This window comes from Durio zibethinus, chromosome 5 (genome assembly GCF_047325235.1).
Source record: "Durio zibethinus cultivar Kanyao isolate XHJ-2024 chromosome 5, ASM4732523v1, whole genome shotgun sequence".
Taxonomy (NCBI): domain Eukaryota; kingdom Viridiplantae; phylum Streptophyta; class Magnoliopsida; order Malvales; family Malvaceae; genus Durio; species Durio zibethinus.
This window is the reverse complement of record NC_143166.1, coordinates 35,079,173-35,100,135: the sequence shown is the minus strand read 5'-3', so window position 1 is coordinate 35,100,135 and position 20,963 is coordinate 35,079,173. Positions and strand designations below refer to the sequence as shown.

The window sequence follows — 20,963 nt, the reverse complement described above, 5'->3', positions numbered from 1 at the left end:
TAAGCCACAAATAAAAATGCTACACAAAACATATATATATATAATTAGGATAATAGAAGCCATTGAAAAAAGGTTGAACAACAGGCAAGAATATGTTTGAATATAATTAACATCCTTCTTCTCATAATTACTCATAATTATTATCATACCCTCTTATCATAATCATAGAAATGTGCCTTTTATCATAATTGATCAAAATTATTATAATACCCATCATTATATAATTGCGATAATATTTCATAAACTATAATTGATTAAAATTATTATAATATCCCTTCACTCATAATTACAAAAATACATTTCCTATCATAATTAATAAAAAACTACTATAAAACCACTTTACCATAATTAAACAAAAATTATTATAATGCCCCTCACTATAATTAGAAAAAAACTCTTGTATATGATTATACAATATATGACCCTCCTACCACAATTAATCAAAATTATTATAATGATCCTTTTTATCTTAAGTACAAAAATATCTCACACCATAATTGGCAACAACTATCAAATATCTCTCCAATCATAATTATGAAAATGTTTTTCGATCAAAAATTATAAAATATTCCTCATACAATAATTATAAAAATATTTTTATGAGTGTTAATAAGTAATTGATATGTGGTATTTTATTTTAAATTTACTATAATGTCTTTATAAAATTATGTACTAAATTTTTACATGAGATAAAATTAATCACATATTAAATTATTAAAATATCATTACAATTACTTTATAGAAATGTGACATGTGGTATTTCGTTTAAAATTTACTATAATACTACTATTAAATTACATATTAAATTTTAATATAATATAAAATTAGCTATATATTAAATACATATTAAATTATTAAAATACTTTTGCAATCATTTCATTAAAATGTGATGTGTCATATTTTATAAAATTATTGTAATACCCTTGTTAAATTACATATTAAATTAAACACATAAAACTTAACTCTATATTAAATTACTATAATAAAATAAAATAAAATTAGTTTTATTTTATTTTAAATATTTTTACAAAAAATTTATAAACTATAATAAATTTAAAATTATACATTTGATCAAATAATTAATAAAAATACAACATTGAAGATATAGTATAAAAAATTATAATCACAATAAATGAAATGCTACACGTATCTTAATTTTAATACTGTATAAAATTTTTATTTATTTTATTATTTATTATTTATATATTAAAATAATTACAAAAAATTGATAAATAATAAAAATAAAAATTTTGATAAAAAAAATAATTCAGCGGGGTGTCGATTTCTAATGGTTAAAATAATAATAACTTGTAAACAAACTAAAAAACAAACACGTGAGTGAGTGAGTGGGACCACCAAGCAAGCAAAGCCAGTCCCACCTTCACCAGGCATAACCTAACGCTTTTTAATTTTGTCGTGGGAGGGACACCAAAATAAAAAATGAACCTTACGTTGCTTCGCATTCAAGTCCCCATATTTGACACTCTTTGGTTTTTTCATTCAAACCTCTTCATATTTCAACACTTACACCGTTTGTTTTTCCTAATTCCACTCCTCTATGGGCCTCATACTCATCATCATTGTCTTTAGGCGGCTAAATCATAATTTCACAAATGTCAAAAGAAAAGAAAAGTATCTTAGATTAGTTAGATGATGAGAATAAGTGGCGTGGCCCTTTTGGACTTGTCCAAAACCATAAAATATGACCCACCCATATACATACCATACCACCTTCTGCCTTCCTTGGAATATATTTTGAAGGATAGAATAAATCCATGATATTACCTCGTAAAATAATAATAATAATAATAAAATCAACAAAGCAAGCCGAACCACGCACATTGGCAACCTCCCACTGGCGCTTGGCGGTGCTGGGCCCCACTCCTGACCAGAAAGTCCTCCATCCCAATCGGACACAGCTAATCAACCAAATTATTCCTCCTTTCTCCTTTTAATAAAAGCATAAAATTGTCAACACATCGATTTGAATACGTTAAATTTAATTATAACTAAATAAAGAATGCAACGGCTTTTTCTCTCTCTCTCCCCCTCTCCTACTATATCAAGCAGGCTTCATATACCATCTGGAGTATTATTTACTTTTATAAATCTATCAACACAAAAAAAATTAAAAAAATTAAAAAACGAACCCTAAACCCTCCCAATAAATTGCCCTGTCCTACCCAACCATCTAATTAAATAACCACAAAATTAAAATAAAAAGAAAAAAAAAAAAAAAAGAAAAGAAAAGAAAAAGAAACCCAATGCAAAGTTGCTCTAACTATTGGCGAGTGTTTTGTAACCTAGTTCCAATCATTTTGAGCTCAAATTTCTTGACAGACCCAGCAACATCCCTCAAGGTTGTGTCCAAAACATAAGGGGTTTTCTCAAAGTTGATCTCCGTGGAATTGATCAGGTATCGGCATGGCTCGCGCCTTTCTGCGATGGTTCCATGATAATGGAAGTACTTGATCCTGCCCTCTGTCTTGTAGGTGGTCTTGCCCGCTAGGTTCTGCGACATGTGAACCCCCGTTGCAAACACGTTGCGTGGTTGAATTGCGTATTTGCGGTCCCTCCTTATTCCTCTTTTCACATCTCTATATACAAGCTTCTCAAAGCCCCATTTCCTGAGGATTGCATTTTACAATAACCGACAAATAAGATTATATTGAATTTAAAGATATATATATATATATATATTTGATTACATTAAGAGGACAAAATCTTAGTATAAATAAAGGAAAGGGAAGAAGATCTGATTCAAAATCAGACTCTTAATATCCTCTCAAATGCCTTTAACCACCAAGCTAAAGGCTTGGAAACTGTTTTTTTTTTCTTTTGGTCAACAATAGGCATAGATATTCAATACAGCCGTTTATTCTTATCAAAACTAGTAATCTGTTGGGCATGAAAATCAGAGTTGCATTCCGATTAACAGGATATGGAATATGCATTTTGATTCCCCTGGTAATATACCTAACTAACTGTAGCAGCAGTAAATTATGACAAATCCTTTGATTGCACCGTTGGCTTATTTGTTTACTTTTCTGCTATTTCCACCACATTCACCAAAATTGATAAATAGCCACCTATAATCCATCTGAAAAACATCAATCTGCAGAACATTTCAAACCTATCCAAAATAAGGACATGGAGAGAAGCTCAATAAATCTCTCCATGATTATCACTTTCGAAATAGAGATTTCAGCAAACAGGAAACTAGTTCCAAGCTATCTCACATAATCCCAACAACTCAGTCTCAATCTGAGAAATTTTATATTTGAGCCACAGTACCTGTCTTAATCTCACATTTGACTTCAGCATCAACATGATTCAAGATTCACAACTTTCCGAATTTTGTTGTTTATTTCCAAGTTGATTTCATTACACTAACTAGTTTTTCTTTAGCTCAATTTACAAAATTTTGATGGCTAACATCTCAACGTGTCTTATTGAAGAATAGAACATCAGCAATTGAAGGACAAATTGTAATCTTCCCTAAAATAAATTGACTTTTGAACCAACAACACTGGTAGGATAGTTTTTTTTAATCAGATTGGTAGGATAGTATTTAAACGAATAACGAGGGTCCTAGTCAAGAAGATAAAACAATGACTTTAGAACAAGTTTGGAACCCGCCCCACTTCCATCCGCCCTAATACAATCAGGAGCATAAAACAATGAATTTAGAACAAGTTTGGAACCCACCCCACTTCCACCTGCCCTAATACAATCAGGAGAAAGAAGACTCAAAGTACCATCACAGGGTAAAATAACTACAACTATGTAAAAAGCACTTGATTTTAGTTCTAACCTTCAACATCAATTGTAAAATGTTGCAATCAATCAACCACCACAAGATTAATTACAATGGATGCATAAATCAGACTATTAGCTGGGGAAATTAACAAAAAGAGAAGGGTTGATTTTTCCCTATGCTATGCTAAGGATTGGTATTTCAAGGATTAATTAAATTCAGACCTTTGCTTATAATTTTAATCACCACGATCTAACATGTATGATTCATTTAATCTTTTTCCTAATAGGATTGGCATCAAATTGAAATTTCAGCGATTACAGAATTCGTCAAATAAAAATAAAATACTAATAGTGGAAGCATACCTGTGACGTTTAGCAGCGTCAACGGAGTGGCAAAGCTTGCTGCTCATAGGCATCTGTTCAATAGTGAACTGAGAATAGTCGGAAAGGGAATCGAGCACAGAACGAATGGTGCTCTTGGGAGGCACATAGATGTATTCATCCACATCGAAGAAGAATATCCACTTTGCCATAAATTTGTATCTGTGCAAGCAATCATTCACCACCATGAATTGATTGTGGTAGTACCCATCGAATCTCTCCTGCTCCCTTATGTCTTGAAGGGTAACGTAGCCAAGCTCCATCCAAGGCTTTAAAACCTCCAACACCTCCTCGTGGACCCCACCCGCGTCGTGAAAAACGAAATGAGACCTCTCCCCGAACAACCTGACGTGGTAGGCTATCCACTCCCTCACTCTCAGGGGGCTCAGTGTCCCATACAATGAGGATCCGCAGTAAAGGTAATCGTACTTGGGCTTGGAGGTGAAGAGGGAAAGGTTGAAGGTGCCGGTTGGTTCTGTCAAGGCAGGGATGGTGTCGGTGAGGTTGAATTTGGAGTCACCTCCTCCGGATGTGGAGGAGTGGAGAAGTAGTGTCCCTCCAGAATTGTCAAGGTTGATGGGCTGGGGAAAGGTACAGTTCACAACCACCACAGTATAGACGCGGCCATATCCCCAGTCAGGGAGGATCTTGTAACTAAGGCTACTAGTTATGTTGGTGTCGTTTTCTTTATTACTGCTGAAAGGGAGCCACTGGCATTGGTAGGTGGGGCGGGAATAGAGGTGGAGGGGCTTGGAGGCGAGGCCCACAATGGCAAAGGTGTTGAGGCCGCCTCTGTAGGAGCCCATGGTGATGAAATTGTAGGCGGCTGCACCGTAGGGGTTGAATGCGCGGCGTATGATGCCGCTGGGGAGGACCTCATCTGTTTCTTTCTGGGTATAATTATGAAAAAGAGAGGGGGGAGAAGGTAGGGTGGGGGGGGTAGTGGGGCCAGCGGCGGCGATGCGAGAGATACAGAAGCGGAGATCAGAGGCGGATATGGTAAAGCGTGAGGGGATAAACTGGAGGAGGGTAGCGAGGGAACAAAGGATGAGGAGTGCGGTTAACAAGAGCTTGAGTTCTGCAGCGAAGTTGCATACCACCCCAACCAGCATCTTGTTGTGCTTCTCTCCTGAGGCAGCAGCTGATCTCTCTTTTCCCATTGCAAAGAGCAAGTAGGCAACCAAAGAATATCTCTCTCTATCTCTCTCTTTCGCGGTCTCACAACCAGAAGAAGATTGACGGGGAAGCCTTGTTTGAGGAGCAGGGATGAGAGAAGAAGCAATTCTTGTCGATTTCACTCGCTCTTTCGATCTGTCTCTCCGTGTCGGTCTTTTAAATTTTGTTTTTTTTTTTTTTAATTTCTTATTATACACGCATCATTATAAAATGTAATATAGTAATTTTGTTAAAGAAAATAATATTATTATTTAGTATTAAAATGCAATATATTAAACACCGATGTGAAAAATAAATAAATTATTAAAATAAAAAAAACGTAGTTATGAAGATTTTTTTTAAATTAAAAATTTATATAATTAATATATATGTACACTTTAAACAGTAATTTATATTAAATATAAAATTTAAATTTTAACGTTGGTAATTTTTTTTAAACTAGGATATTCTTTTATAAAAAAATATTTTTCTTGTAATCTATGTTTATTTGGTGATTTAATTAGTTGAATAATGTGCGTAAACTTACTAATTTTGAATTTCTTTTCTTTCAGAAAGGATTTTGTGGATATCGGAGGATTTGTAAGCATATATTCAAATTGTTTCATATGATCTTTAACACTATTAACTGTTCCCACTTTGAGAATGAGCTGGGGAGAAAATGCCATAGTGACCAACCGATTATCAAGGGCAAGAAAAGTCTTACATTTTGATTACGCATGTCCCATGTTCATTTATTGAATTAAAAAAAATTAAATTACAATCCAAAAATAATTAATCCTAATTAAAACCCAAAAGTCTTCGTACATTTTAATTAAGTTCATAGGTTTATTTTTCTATCTATTTTTCAATGATTAAAAACTTATCTCCTTTATTTTCTCAAACACCAAAAGCCTTATATATATATATATATATATATGCCCTTCGTTTCGCTTAGAGATTTTTTTTTTATATAAATATTTGTATTGAATTACTTTTATAAATAGAATTTTATATTATATTATATTAAATAAAAATTGTTTATTTAAATAATTTTATTTTGTGTATATATTTAATATATATATATATATATATATTGATATTACCATAAGAGGAGGGATAAATTTATACAATGTAAAATTTTTTAAACCATTTTTATCTTATTTTTACTTGTTTCTTTCATTCATTTAATCTATTAAAATCAAAAATTAAAAAAAAATATAAAACTAAAAAAATCATATTTATTAATTAGGAAATTAAATATATAAAAATTAATTAATTACTAATTATATAATACAAATGTGTTGGCTCAAAAATAAATATATTTTATTATTATTAAAATTAAAAATTACATGGTAAAAATAAAGTTTAAAAATTATTTAATTTTTACGAACCTATAAGTCTTTTGTTCTTATTTCTTATATTATTAAAATCTATCCTAACTTAGAAATTTAAACAAATAAATAATAAAATAATAAAACAAAAAAAATAAAGTAAAACAAAAAAAAATTATAATGAATAAAAAAAATCAAAACTAACACATACAGATCAGATCTTTTATTGAGTTAATGAATCAAAGGATCAAGTTCTAAAATTCTCAAAATGACATCATTTTGTTTCATATATATATATATATATATATTCATCAATTTAAAAAACAAGATGAGGTGAATTAACACCAAGAAAATAATAGGAGGAAAAATTAATTGAAGCGTTTGACAACAAAAATGACATGTGCAATGCTTTTATAACATCTCTAATCTCTTATTGGTTAAATATAAGAACATGATATGATATGATATATATATATATATATATATAAATAGAGATTTAAACACATATTTGTGATACATTTTTTATGAGATAAAATTTTAAAAATTTTAATGTCAAAATGGATAATAGTTTATAGATTAAGAACTTATTTTCACAAATGGTATTAGAGCGATCATTAATTAAAATTTTGAAACCTAAGTGTTACACCATGAAAGTCATTTTTAAAATCTTATGAGAATTAAGTTTTATACGGTGAGAGTCATATCTAAAATCTCAAGGCTTAGTGTTATTCTGGTTTTGTATGTTTTTTTATGAAACTTCAAGTTTTAACAAAATAGAGTTTTTGATATCCTAATTTCATATCAATATATTTTAAGAATTTGTTATCACTTAAAATTAAGGTGTCAACCTTGTTTTAGATCACATAGGTCAAAGGCAATAGCCAGCTACAAAATAAAAATGTCATTGAAACATGCATATATACATGTTCATATTCACTTTTTTTTTTTCATTTTTAGGCCATTCTATGTTTAAATTCACTCGTTTTTTTTTTAAAGAAATCCATATATATATATTAATTCTTGTATAATTATCATAATTTCCTTGATATATATGATGATAACTTTTTATTAGTTTTTTTTTTAATAACAAATACACAAAATAGTGATTTAAGGTGTTTTTAATAAAAAAAACACTTTAAATAATTCTCAATATTTTTTTTAAAAGGGATTATTTAAGGCATTTTTAGTAAAAAAAAATACCTTAAATAATACCTTCTAATTTTTTTAAAAGTATTATTTAAGGTATTTTTAACTAAAAACGCTTTAAATAATCAATTTCATTACTTATAAGATTTAATAGATAAAATATAAAAAAAATTAGAGTAGCTTAGTTGGTTAGAATATATGATTATTAATTATAAGGTCCTAGGTTCGATTTTTTTTTTCTAGCGCTTTAATATTTTTTGAAAGGTATTATTTAAGAAGTTTTTTACTAAAAATACCTTAAATAATTCATTTAATTACTTATAAGATTTAAGAGATAAAATATAAAAAAATTAGAATAGCTCATTGGTTAAAGCATATGCCTATTAATCATAAGGTAATAGGTTCAATCTTTTTTTAACGCTTATTTTTTGAGATTATTTAAGGTATTTTTTGTTAAAAATTTACTTTAAATAATGCTGAACAATTTTTTTAAAGGATTATTTAAGGAGATTTTGGCTAGAAATACCTTAAATAATCTTCTAAGAAAGGCTTTAAATAATCTTAAAAAAAAATTAATATTATTTAAGGTGTTTTTTTAATCAAAAAACGTCTTAAATAATGCTAAACAATTTTTTTAAGGAATTATTTAAAATATTTTTTTATTAGAAAACGTTTTAAATAATCCATAAAACAAATTAATATTGTTTAAGACGTTTTTGATCAAAAAAATACCTTAAATAATGTTGAACAATTTTTTTAAGGGATTATTTATGGTTTTTTTTTGTTAAAAAATGTCTTAAATAATTTTTTTCAAAATTAAATGAGATTATTTAAGGCGTTTTTGGTCAAAAAAATATTTTAAATAATCTCTAAAAAAATAAAACAGTATTATTTAAGGCATTTATAGTTAGAAAATGTCTTAAATAATACTGATAATTTTTTTAGGGAATTATTTAAGATATTTTTTGGCTAAAAATATCTTAAATAATTTTCAAAAAAATTTAAATAAGATTATTTAAGACATTTTTCATACTAAAGGCCATTAATTGTAATATAAAAAAAAAATTAGCAATAGAAACCTATAACTAAGACATGCTTTTTTAAATTGTAACGATTATTTTATAATTTTTTATTTAAATTAAATTTAAAAATAATATAATTTTTCTTTGAAATTTTAAGATTTTAGATATTGTTGAAAATTTATCACTTTTTCTTAAAATCAAATTACTTTAAACCAAATATTAAAATTAAATTCCACCAATAAAAATAAAAAAAATGTATAAATTCCTCCGAAATAAACTCTCAAAATTAAAAAGAAAAAAAGTATAGATTCCTCCAAAAGCAAACCTTCATTAATGATTATATAATTAATGGAACAAATAGTTGGCCAGTGAGGAACAGAACTAATTGCTTGGATATAATTTTGTTACGGCCAAGAGCTGCGCCTGACAGATGTTGACAACTTTTGGTTGATTTACTTTATTAAATAATAATTTGTTTATCCTGTATACTTGCTTCTCAATATTGGTATCGATAGTGATCAAAGCAAGGCCAGGCCTACTTGAAACCTGTAATTGATGGAATAGGAATACTTGATCGTATTTATTTTTCTTGGTTTAATCAACTTTATTGAGAGTGGTTTTATTTACCTGAAAGGGAATCGAAAATATAATTGTGGCATAGATGGAGATAGAATCTACAAATCCATCATTAACCGGATAGAAAGCACGGTGAATTTGGGCGGGGAAAGATTGTTGTTGCCCATTCCATATACATATATATACCCCTCTATCGCCAATATTCCTGTTTAGAGATCTCAAGTTTAAAACTGTCGAGGATAGTGGGGTTAATTGAGAAGAGGATCCTCTTCAATCAGTGGTTAAATTTTCAACGAAGGCTTCAGCCAACTACTTTCCTGTGCTTCTGTGTGTGTGTTTTTTCTGTCCCAAACCACTTTCCTTGGTTGAAAGGGCAAAAAAGACCTAAACAGCATTGATCAGGTAAAACAGTCAAGAAAAATGCTCTTCTATCATCCATGCCATTAATAAATTAAACCTGCAAAGCCGAAGCATTGTTTATTCGAGGACGGATAGCCCATATTGCATAAATGTAGAAAAATCCAGATGCGATATTGGATTAGGACTAAATACAGGATTTATTTTTGTGCAAGAAATATATAGCATTATTGTTTTTGAAAGTATTGTGTTGTTATTTGTAACACAACTTGTATCTTCGTTACTCTTCGCACTGCCTCAGCCATTACAAACAGTATCTATTTGTCTGGGCACTTGGTAGGAAGTGGAGCCCCGCAAACCTGTGGATTCCCATCATAAATGGAGGAATCATTGAATCTTGGCTGAAGAGGAATTCTTCCAGAAAAGTTGTTATATGACAGGTTTAATCGAGTCAAAGAAGCCAGAGATGTCAAGCTTTGTGGGATTGCTCCTGAAAGACAGTTGTGTGACAGATCAAGCGACTCCAGCAGTTGCAAGTTTCCAATTTCCAATTTTCTCAGGAATGCTATTGCTCAGAAAATTACTTGACAAATTCAAGATGCGCAGTGCAAAAAGGTTTGTGATCTCACTAGGGATTTCTCCTGTAAGATGATTCCCTGAAAGGTCAATGCTATTTACATTTGCCTCAACGCTGCTATATTCAGGATCTCTTCCTCCTGTTACCACCTTTATTAGCTCTTCAAACCCCTCGCTGCTATTTCCATAGACCAGTGCGGTCAGATTACCAATACACTTGGGAATGGGCCCTGAAATTTTGTTGTGGGAAAGATCTAATATGTGAAAATTTTGAAGACTACAGAACTGGTCGGTAATGTGCCCACTGAAAAAGTTTGAGCCAAGACGTAGCATGAAAAAGGAAGACAATTTTTCCACCCACAAGGGTAGAGTCCCCGATAATTTATTCCCTCCAAGGTCCATGCTTGTCAAACCGGAGCAGTTTTGCAATGAAGAAGGGATTTCCCCATCCAGATTATTGTTGCTCAACAATAGCACACTTAGAGAATATAGGAAACCGAAAGAACTTGGGATGTTTCCTCTCAAACTATTATTTGAGATATCAATGCCTCATAACATTAGTGATTGACACCAACGGTTAGGGAGTTCTCCAGAAAGCTTGTTGTTTCTAAGAGAAAGAATTTGCAGGCCCTCTATTTCACACATGGATGATGGGATTCTGCCACTGAGATGATTCCTAGAGAAATATAATTTCTCTAATCTTGGCATCAAGACCCCAATATTTTCAGGTATTGATCCTGAAAATGAATTTTCTTGAAGGAATACATCGGTTGCATTAGTGGACCAAGATGGGAGAGGACCCTCAAAGCAATTATAACTCAGATCGATGACATTTGAATATGGAAACTGTAACTGGTGTGGCAACTTCCCCCTGATTTGGTTTTGCGATAGAACCAAATAGGTGACTTTAGCAGACACTTCTGAAAACCATTGCCCTGGTATGCTGTCTGCTATTCCAACATTTTTTAAGATTACAGAGGTAAGTTTATTTTGAACTTGAAGCCATACAGGAAAGGAGGGACCTACTATGCAGTTTTCAAGTTGGATAGACTTAAGTTTGAAAGGAGGAAACCACCCGTGGGACACACTGAAAGCCAAGGACCTCGTTGGATCTGTTGTGAGACGAACATGCCGTAAACTCCTGAGATTCATGAGGTGGGTTTCTTTCAATATACCCTTCCAAGAATTTGCTATTAGGTTTATATCAGCTAGCCCATGGAGTTGCCCAAAGCTTTCAGGAATTGTACCATTCATCATATTATACGACAGGTCTAATTTTCTCAGCGCTGACAAGCTTCCAGTAGATGATGGAATTGAGCCCCAGAAAGAGTTGCTAGAGAGATCTAGGTGCTGTAAATATTTAAGCAATCCTAATGACTCGGGCAATTCCCCAATCAATGAGTTAGAACTCAGATCAAGTAACTCTAACTTATTGTTTGGGCTACTTGAGAATCCACTAAAAAGCTCATGAATGTCACCATGGAAATTATTTGCAGAAAGATCTAGAATCTGTAGTTTGCTAAGATTTCCTAATAATCCAGGAATGTGACCATCGAGGTTCAAATTATCCGACAAATCAAGGACTTGGAGATTTTTCAGGTTTGCGAATTCAGCACGAATTGAACCGCTGAAAAAGTCCCATCTCAGATACAGTTCTGTGAGACCGGTGAGATTGAACAACCATTGGGGAACTAAGGAATTAAAAGAATTCTCTGACAGATCAAGAACTGAAAGTGAGGTGAGGTTAACGGATGGTAATGAGAATGGGAGACCTTTAAGTTCACACCAGCGCAAACGCAAGTCTACCAAGGAAGGTAGCATATTAATTATTTGCAGCCAATGCTCACCTATGCTATCCAGTTTGGCAAATCCCAGGTTTAGATATTTTAAAAAAGAGAGAGCTCTAAGCCATGTCAGACTCCGTGAACGTAATTCCCAGGGGCCTTTACTGCTATACGAGTCAGCATAGAGGTCCAGATACCGTAAGTTGGTCAAATTTCCAAGACAAGGTGGAATCTTTCCAGCAAATGATGCAAAAGAGAGATTGAGATATCTCAAAATTTTCAGATCGCCAAAGAAGTTGGGAATTTCAAGTCCTTCAAAATCGTTCAGGCTAAGGTCCAGATAAGTTAGATATTCCAAGTGAAGCAAAGAATAGTTGATCTTACCTCCCAAACAGGAATATTTATATGCTATTGGATCAGCTACTCCATTGATTAACTGATATGGATTTCTAAGGTCGAGCTTCGTGACACGTCCTGTTTGGTTGTTGCATTTGATGCCTTTCCATCTACAACAATCTTCACCAACCCAGGAAGAAAGCCTGGAAGAAGGGTCGGTGAGACCTTCTCTGAGGACAACAAGTGCTCTTCATTCGGTATCGGTGCATTTGACATCAATCGAAAAGACGATAAGTTGTGAATTTGTATTGACAAGGAAGAGCAGGAGCAAATATGAAACAAGGAGTCGACAAGTTGATATGAAATTAGGCTTGTTACCCATACCAATAAGGAGGCCTTATCAGCTGCGGTAAAATTAGGTCCAGTTGAGCAACTTATAAGCGCTTGGCAGGGAGTCTGATATGGTGTTGCTCTGACATTGCTTTTTGTCCATTATTACTGGTAGCATATCTGTTGTGCGGCCTGCCATAATGTCCACTTGCTAAGTGGTGTGGATTGTGGAAGTCATCATTCATCCGTCCTGCTTGATGCTTTTATTACTTTGCCTAACTCGAAACTCAAGAGTCAAGGCTCAACAGTCAACATCGAGAACGATGTTTATAAAATAAGAAAACCTCTTTCCTGTATATTTTCTATCATGTAATTTAAAGCATGGTTAAAATAAGAGAAAAAGCTATAAATTAATTTGTTCTATAAATTTACAAGAAAAACATGTTTGAATTACTGAGTATGAACTCAAACATGTCAATGCCCTATAATATTAAAAGACTACTACTAATAGTCTAGTTGAAACTTTGAATTACTCAAAACAAAATGCTATAGATATGTATATGTATTTATGTATGTATTCATCAATCAAAGTATATATTACTAATTCTAAGCTAGTTATTCAGCCATGTATATATATACATTACTATATTTTTTATTGGGGGAGGGATATATCTATATATGCCCACATGAATAATGCATTGCATGTACTGGATATGAATAATAATGAGTGGCCTGGGAAGCTAGGACTAAAACCATTTTAGAACAGGCCACGAGGCCCAAGACAAAACAGATAAGCTTAGATATCCATAAGCGAAAATGAAAGGCCCATGCCTTTATCAAATTCAAATCATCAACCCTCATTCTACGTTGTGAAGGACCAGCAGCGGTTTCCGTGCTTCAGCACTGGGCTGCCCATCTGGTCATATTCTTACAAACAGAATTCCAGCCCAGTCCCATATTTTCTCTTTACATCTGATTTTATTAATATAAATATGTTTTTTCCAATAATTTTTATATTGAATGTAAATATTCAATAATCTTCTCGAACCAAGATTGAACTTAAAAATCTAAATCCAATTCTGACTTGAACCCACTTATTCTGAGCAGAGCAGCAGGTAATCCCACCCTTCATCTCTAATTGTGAAAGAGATTTTAATGGTTGTACATATATTCACACTGCAATTTATTACTACTTATGAAGCATTTTCCTATTAAAAATGGGAAAAATAAAATAATATTATACAAAGTCAACTTTTGCCTACTTTCTGCATTACGGAACATCTAAAGAAATGTGATGGCAAGTGCAACAAATTTTTTTTTTCAATTTTTCAAAATGTAAGAAAATTAGAACTTGATCTCTTGTTAATTAAAATGAAAAGAAAAATAAAACTGCAATGGTTTGTAGTATAAAGGCATAGGTGGGGTAGTGAAGAATTTATGAATGTATTTGGATGATACTTTAGCTTCAGTCCAATCAAAGTTTCTTCCAATAAATTGATGCTATAACCCAACCAACAGTCTCTGTCTCATAATAATATATTAATATTAATTGCTTCAACGCTTTTTAAGTCTTTGACCCCTTCATTACTCCAACTTGCCTTGCAAGCTGGGCTATTTCCCCTTTCTTCTTCCACATTGACTCCATCTCAGGATAAAGACTTGGACACTACTTGCTGATAATAAAAGAAAATCATCCATGGAAATAGACCAAACCCAGTCTTAATTTTCTATTCCAATATTGAAGTTTCCTTCGAGTTTGTTGATCAAAGTCAACAGTTATATTCGCCAAATTCTGTTCAGTCCATATATATAGATATATGTATGTATGTATGTATAGTCACGCATTGGTTTGTTTATTAGTGCTAGTAGTTGTTACCTTTGCAATAATGATGTGAATTAAGTAGTATTAATTCCGCCCCAACAAATGGCTTTTTCCCTCTTGCTAGTTCTAAGGCTAATCAAAATTTGGGTTTATTTTTTGATAAAATCTAATCAAACAGAAGTAAAAGAAGTCATGAGCGAGAGTCATAGCGAGGGGCTTACAATTCTATGGACGACGTAACTAAACTAATCTAATAATGCATACAGACACAAGTCTTGCTAAGATGATGAGCGAGGTCACCCACCTTGACTCCAGTTAACATCTCTCTATTTCGTTCTTAAAAAAAAAAAAAGAAAGAGTAAAATGCTTAATTCAAATGTCCCTTAAGATTGAATTGAAGTAATCCAATAAAAATATCAAAAACAAAGAAACATAAACAAAAAATTAAAAAAAAGGTGCAATCTTTATCAGAAGAAAAATATCTGAGGATCTAGCAATGTTGTTCCTTTTGCTTACTATTAGTATTTAGTAGTTGAAATGTAGCATTAGCAATGAAAATATGGCAGTTCTGCTGACTCCGTCTACCACCTTCCATCTTTTCTCTCTCCCCCCCTATCGTTTCCTTTACGTCACAGTTAGATTGAGAAAGTTTAACCATCAGTCCATCACGAAAAGCAAACTCACCTCCCTAATCTAATCCTAATATACTATATATCTACAGCTATCTAATAAAACTACTATGTTTCGCAGCGACTTTTTTCTCTCATCACTCGCCACCCGTACCGTAGACTCTTGCCAAGAACACGTCCATGCTACATCTTTTCCATTTTCTTTAGCCCCTCTCTCTGAAGAAACAAACAGAACAAGTACAATCACAGGTCCAGACTCCAGAGTCGTTAAAATTTCCTGAGATGATGATATGCATATGCATGCTTCCATATTTCAAGAAACTTATTCCTCTGTTTCTAGCATCGCTCCTCGTATTTAGCAGAGTCTCTGCAAGGTTTGTTGTAGAGAAGAATAGCATCCGAGTGCTATCTCCATTGAGTCTGCGAACAAAGCATGACGGTGCCATAGGTAACTTTGGAATACCAGACTACGGAGGGTTTATTGTAGGCTCAGTGGTTTATCCAGATAAAGGGGCTAATGGCTGTGAACCCTTTGATGGTGTGCCCTTCAAGTCCAAGTTTCCTCGCCCCTCTGTTCTCCTTCTTGATCGTGGAGGTATTTCTCTATTCATTTTTGTCTTCAAAAATATGATCACAAGTCCCGTTTATAGTTTTTTTTTTTTTTTTCATTTTTTTGTGATATTATTTTGATAAATTCGTCGAATTTGACTTGTTTTCATAAGAATTTGATCCGTGAGAGGCCTCTTACTGTTACAATTGCTATTATACTATTGTTTGGACATACGAGGATAAGTATTTTAGTATTTTCTATTGTAATTCTTTCTGTGACTCTCTCTTCTTCTAACTCTTAATGAATACACATGCACATATTTCCATTATTGACTGATCATGAAATAAAGAAAAGTTTCCAAGAACATGGTAGGTGCTGGTTGTACGTTTGTTTTAAGCGGTTTTCTCTTTTTTTTTTTTTTTGGTTTTTTGCCCTTGATCAATAGCATGTGCATATGCATCAGTATAAGCAGTTTTATTAATGAGCAGGAGTTTAATTTTGCTTCTCCTTGCTTGATTTTTTCCTTTCTAATTTACAAATAGAGCCTTCTATATTAATCTCATCATCAAATCCTTCTTGATTCTTTGTCTTGCACTCGTAGATTGTTACTTTGCCTTGAAGGCATGGCATGGCCAACAGGCTGGAGCTGCAGCAGTATTGGTGGCTGATAGCATAGATGAACCTCTAATAACTATGGATTCTCCTGAGGAAAGCTCTGACGCAAATGAGTATGTGGAGAAGATAGGAATTCCGTCAGCTTTGATAGAAAAGTCTTTTGGTGACAGCCTGAAGGAGGCCTTGAAGAAGAATGAAGATGTAGTGGTAAAGTTAGACTGGAGCGAGTCAATGCCCCATCCTGACCAGAGAGTTGAATATGAGCTTTGGACGAATAGCAATGATGAATGTGGGGTTCGTTGCGATGAGCAGATGAATTTTGTAAAGAATTTCAAGGGCAATGCGCAGATACTTGAAAAATGGGGTTACACTTTGTTCACACCACATTACATAACTTGGTATTGTCCTCGGGCTTTTGTTTCTAGCAGTCAGTGCAAGTCTCAGTGCATAAACCATGGAAGATATTGTGCTCCTGATCCAGAACAAGATTTTGCAGAGGGATATCAAGGAAAAGAAGTGGTGTTTGAGAACTTGAGACAGCTCTGTGTGCACAGAGTTGCCAATGAGAGCAAGAGGTCTTGGATTTGGTGGGATTACGTAACAGATTTCCATATCAGGTGTTCAATGAAGGATAAGAGATACAGCAAAAAATGTGCTGAGGATGTCATGCGCTCACTTGGTAGGTGCTCTTTTCTGTGGGATTTTGTGTATCATATCTTCTTGCATTCTTGCTTGATTGGCTTCATATGCTTAACCAGATTTGCCTGTTGAGAAAATCAAAAAGTGCATGGGTGATCCTGAAGCTGATGTCGAGAACGAAGTCCTGAAAACTGAGCAAGAGCTTCAGGTCATTATCTCTTGTCATATTAAATAACACAGTTACTATTTTAAGATTAATGATCTTAAAATGAAGCAAAATGTTAACTTTCTTATCTAGTTACAATATGTGGAACTTAGGTTGGCCGAGGTTCTCGTGGTGATGTTACCATTTTGCCAACATTGGTTATCAATAATGTTCAATATCGAGGTTTGTTACATAGCATGTTGAATATTAGATTGCAAAATTTCAAAGAGCTCTTTGGGTTTTCTCTCATGTTACATCGTTTCAATTTAAATCAGCAATGTTTGATCTTAATTCCTTATCCAAGTTTGTTAGTATGTTACTGCTAAAACGTTGTAGGTAACCTGTTTCAGTTTTCCCAAAATTACTTTTCTCACCAGGCTAAAATGAAAAATATTTTGACATGTATTTCGTCTTCCAATTCTCCCTCCCTCCCCATTTCTTTATATATCAAGTCAATCATGTCAGAAGCAACAGCATCTTGTAAAAGGAGAGCAGATGATAAACAATAAAAGCAATATATGATTGATGTATTTCTTTTTCTAGTCTTCCTCTATTTATTGAAAATAAAATGTCCTGATAGGTCCTATAAAGATCATTTCATACCCTTGGTTTGCATTAATTGTTACCTAATTTCATACTTTATATTTACCCACTTATTTCATGGATGCTTCTTTCCCCCATCTTGCTACTAGATTTATCCTCGCCCTTATCAATTAATCAAAGAAATCTATTTTCATCTAACAATTTCCTAAATTGCTTTGGGAGTTAACTTTTATTGAATCACTTAAATAATGCCGAAGTTCTTGGTTTGCTTGGTATGAAGGAAAATTGGATAGAACTGCTGTGCTTAAGGCCATCTGTGCTGGATTTAAGGAGACCACAGAACCTCCAGTTTGTTTAAGTGCAGGTAGATTGGGCCTGCTTACTGTCTAAACTAGGTGCAGTACCTTTACATTCGGGAAAGATCTTTTGTAACTCTTATTTAATATTGTCTTCATGCTTTGTTGACAGATCTCGAAACTAATGAGTGCCTTGAAAGAAATGGTGGTTGTTGGCAGGATAAACAAGCTAACATTACTGCGTGCAAGGTAAAACATAGATATTTTACTCAATATTATATTGCAATTGAACGGTGAGACTTTAGCTCCATATAAAGGGTACTTTTACTAATAAAAGGGATGTTGATTTTGTTTAGGATACATTCAGAGGACGAGTGTGTGAATGCCCCACTGTGAAGGGTGTGCAGTATCAAGGAGATGGTTATGTAACTTGTGAAGGTGCAAATCTTCCTTCTGTTAAATGAGATTTTTGTTTAATGAAGTTGGACAGTTATAGGTGATGGTTCTCTTGCGGTTGGACAAAGTTGGGAATTGGGATATCTATATGATGCCTCAAATCTTCTGAATTCTGCTAACATATCAGTTATACGTTTTTTTTTTTAATAACGCTTTTGGCTTTTCAACTTTTTTAGTTTTTTTAAAGTGATTCGAGTCCTTCAAATATTGCACGTGAAAAACCATTGTGGTTGCTACCTCAATCACATGATTACCTATAGATACTTGTGAAAGCATGAATTATTCAGTTCATTTGCCATGTAACCTTCTGTCTGTGTACCTTTTATTTTCCCCATCCAGTCATATAACATTTCTTATCTTTATGATACAAGACCCTACTGTTGAATAACATGAATATGTCCTGATTATGTTAGCCACATTGCAAGTTTATGTTGCTAGCGATCCTTTCCATTTCTTCCTTCATTGTTTTTCCCCTTGGCTGTGAGGTGGGGTTTGAAGGAAGGAAGTCTTTTGCAGTTGACTGAATGCTACTTGCTTTTTCTCGTCTACTTTTTCAGCTTTTGGACCTGCGAGATGTACAATTAACAACGGAGGTTGCTGGTCTGAAACAATAAATGGATTAACTTTCTCAGCCTGCTCAGTTCAGTGATTTATTCCTTATTGGGTGCCTTTTCCAATGATTTTCTATTATTCCGTAATTTTTTGGGGGGGTTTTGACCAAAATCACTGCTTTTCATAAAAGCAGGAAACCCAATTAAGAGGTTGTCATTGTCCACAAGGCTTCAGAGGGGATGGTCAAAAATGTGAAGGTGCTTTGTTCCTCCAGTTTTACACCTTAAAAAGAACATTTTATCTTTGTTCTTAACCCTTTAGGTCCTTTTCAATTACATCAGAATTCTTCATCTCCATCTGTTTGCTTTGCTTAAGATATCAATGAATGCAAGGAAGGAAGTGTTTGTCGTTGTGATGGCTGCTCCTGTAAAAACACTTGGGGTGCATATGAGTGCAAGTGCAAAGGTGACCTTCTCTATATAAGGGAGCAAGATTCTTGCATTGGTAAGATGATGAATTCAAGTTATAACTTGGTTTGGCAGAGAATTCCAGTGGCATTCATTTACCTTAGTAAATTAATACCATTCACATGTACTTGCAGTTATTTCCTGCTTTACATCAAAACTCACAACCATGGAAAGTTTGAATCTAAGATTGAGGTTTTCTTTGGCCAAAATCGTCTCAATGCCTTTGATGCAGAGTTTTGAAAATTAAAGTGCATAGCATTTTGAGGAAGAATTGCAAAGTGCATAGTTAATTGAAAATTAAAGAGAAAATACAGATAAAAAAAGCAATAATTTTGTTCCCTGAAACATATGAAAGACTGATTGAAGGCTGAATTAATAGAATGGTTAGTGTTGTAAAAAGAAATGTCTGATCTTTGTTCATCGTCCGTACAGAGAGAAATGGATCACGCTTTGGGTGGTTCCTCACCTTCTTGGTCCTGGCAGCTGTGACAGTTGCTGGCTTAGCTGGGTATATATTCTACAAATATAGGCTCCGGGTATGTCTAAACTACTTTGGATAGAGTGACTTTCCATGTTGCTTTATTTGTCTCTTTGATTGGTATACATTTATTTCTACTTGCAGTCTTACATGGACTCCGAGATTATGGCTATCATGTCGCAGTACATGCCTCTTGACAATCACCATAACAACGAAGTTCCTAGTGAGGTTGGACCTTAATTTGCGACAAAACTCAACAATAGAAACAAAGGTAAGTAAAAAACTTGTTTGCTATGCGTTGTTACTCAGCTTGTTTTGTTGCTATTACGGTGAACAGCTGCATTTTTTGCAGATGGAGGGAGGAGGTTACAAGCAATCAGTTGGATTTTATCCGTTATGCTTTATGCTGGTCCTGAAATTCAAGTGATCTATATATACATATACATAGATAGATACAGTTTGCGAAAATGACCAAAAAGACAGACTTCTTTTACTGCTATATATACAGGCACAGCCACCATGAGTTATCTTTATACAGAAAATTTCCTTCACAGATAGAATCCTCTTTTTTATATTTTTAAAAAGGTTTTTACTCTCTTTATGGTAGGTTGTAGGCAAAATAGTTGAGATGTAAACATAGATTGAAGTTCAGGTGATGACTCATGATCTATATTCTATTTTCTATACAAGTATAAGAAAAGTAAAAGAATAAAAGTGTTGTTGTAAAAGTAAATAATTCCTAGCATTACCAACAATTGTAGCTTGTAAGCAGATTTTAAGGTAAAAAAAAGTTGTGTATTTATTTCATGGGCTTGCTCTTTTGAAAGCATCATGTTTGTTTTGTTTTGTACTGTATTGGTAGTTACTCCAACTATTTGGCGAGGAGGAGGAGGAGGAGGAGCATTCATCGAGAGTCGAACTCAAGACACAACTAGGTGCTCAGTTTCATGCTTTCATC

General features: G+C 33.3%; 2 protein-coding genes and 1 pseudogene across 3 annotated transcripts; 1 reads left to right on the top strand and 2 right to left on the bottom strand.

Annotated features, from left to right (window-relative positions):
• Positions 1 to 1,923: 1,923 nt before the first annotated feature.
• On the bottom strand, positions 1,924 to 5,448 carry LOC111282600 (galactan beta-1,4-galactosyltransferase GALS3-like). The gene is made up of 2 exons (XM_022870752.2): positions 4,123 to 5,448; positions 1,924 to 2,627 (listed from the first exon to the last, which is right to left on the bottom strand). The coding sequence occupies exons 1-2, from the start codon at positions 5,298 to 5,300 to the stop codon at positions 2,282 to 2,284; spliced, it is 1,524 nt and encodes a 507-aa protein (XP_022726487.1). The 5' UTR covers positions 5,301 to 5,448; the 3' UTR covers positions 1,924 to 2,281.
• A 4,098-nt stretch (positions 5,449 to 9,546) lies between these two features.
• LOC111281721 (receptor-like protein EIX1) lies at positions 9,547 to 12,939 on the bottom strand (annotated as a pseudogene).
• A 2,375-nt stretch (positions 12,940 to 15,314) lies between these two features.
• LOC111281892 (vacuolar-sorting receptor 7-like) lies at positions 15,315 to 20,812 on the top strand. Of its 2 annotated transcripts, none has more exons than XR_016342442.1 (13): positions 15,315 to 15,799; positions 16,356 to 17,048; positions 17,128 to 17,216; positions 17,327 to 17,396; positions 18,037 to 18,120; positions 18,225 to 18,301; positions 18,409 to 18,490; positions 19,066 to 19,148; positions 19,254 to 19,317; positions 19,402 to 19,564; positions 19,960 to 20,063; positions 20,150 to 20,276; positions 20,358 to 20,812. XR_016342442.1 is itself a non-coding variant. In XM_022869676.2 (13 exons), the coding sequence occupies exons 1-12, from the start codon at positions 15,487 to 15,489 to the stop codon at positions 20,243 to 20,245; spliced, it is 1,884 nt and encodes a 627-aa protein (XP_022725411.2). In that variant the 5' UTR covers positions 15,315 to 15,486; the 3' UTR covers positions 20,246 to 20,276; positions 20,358 to 20,812. The 2 variants fall into 2 exon arrangements, 1 of the variants encoding a protein (XP_022725411.2); XM_022869676.2 differs by having other exon boundaries at positions 19,436 to 19,564.
• The last annotated feature ends 151 nt before the right edge of the window (positions 20,813 to 20,963 follow it).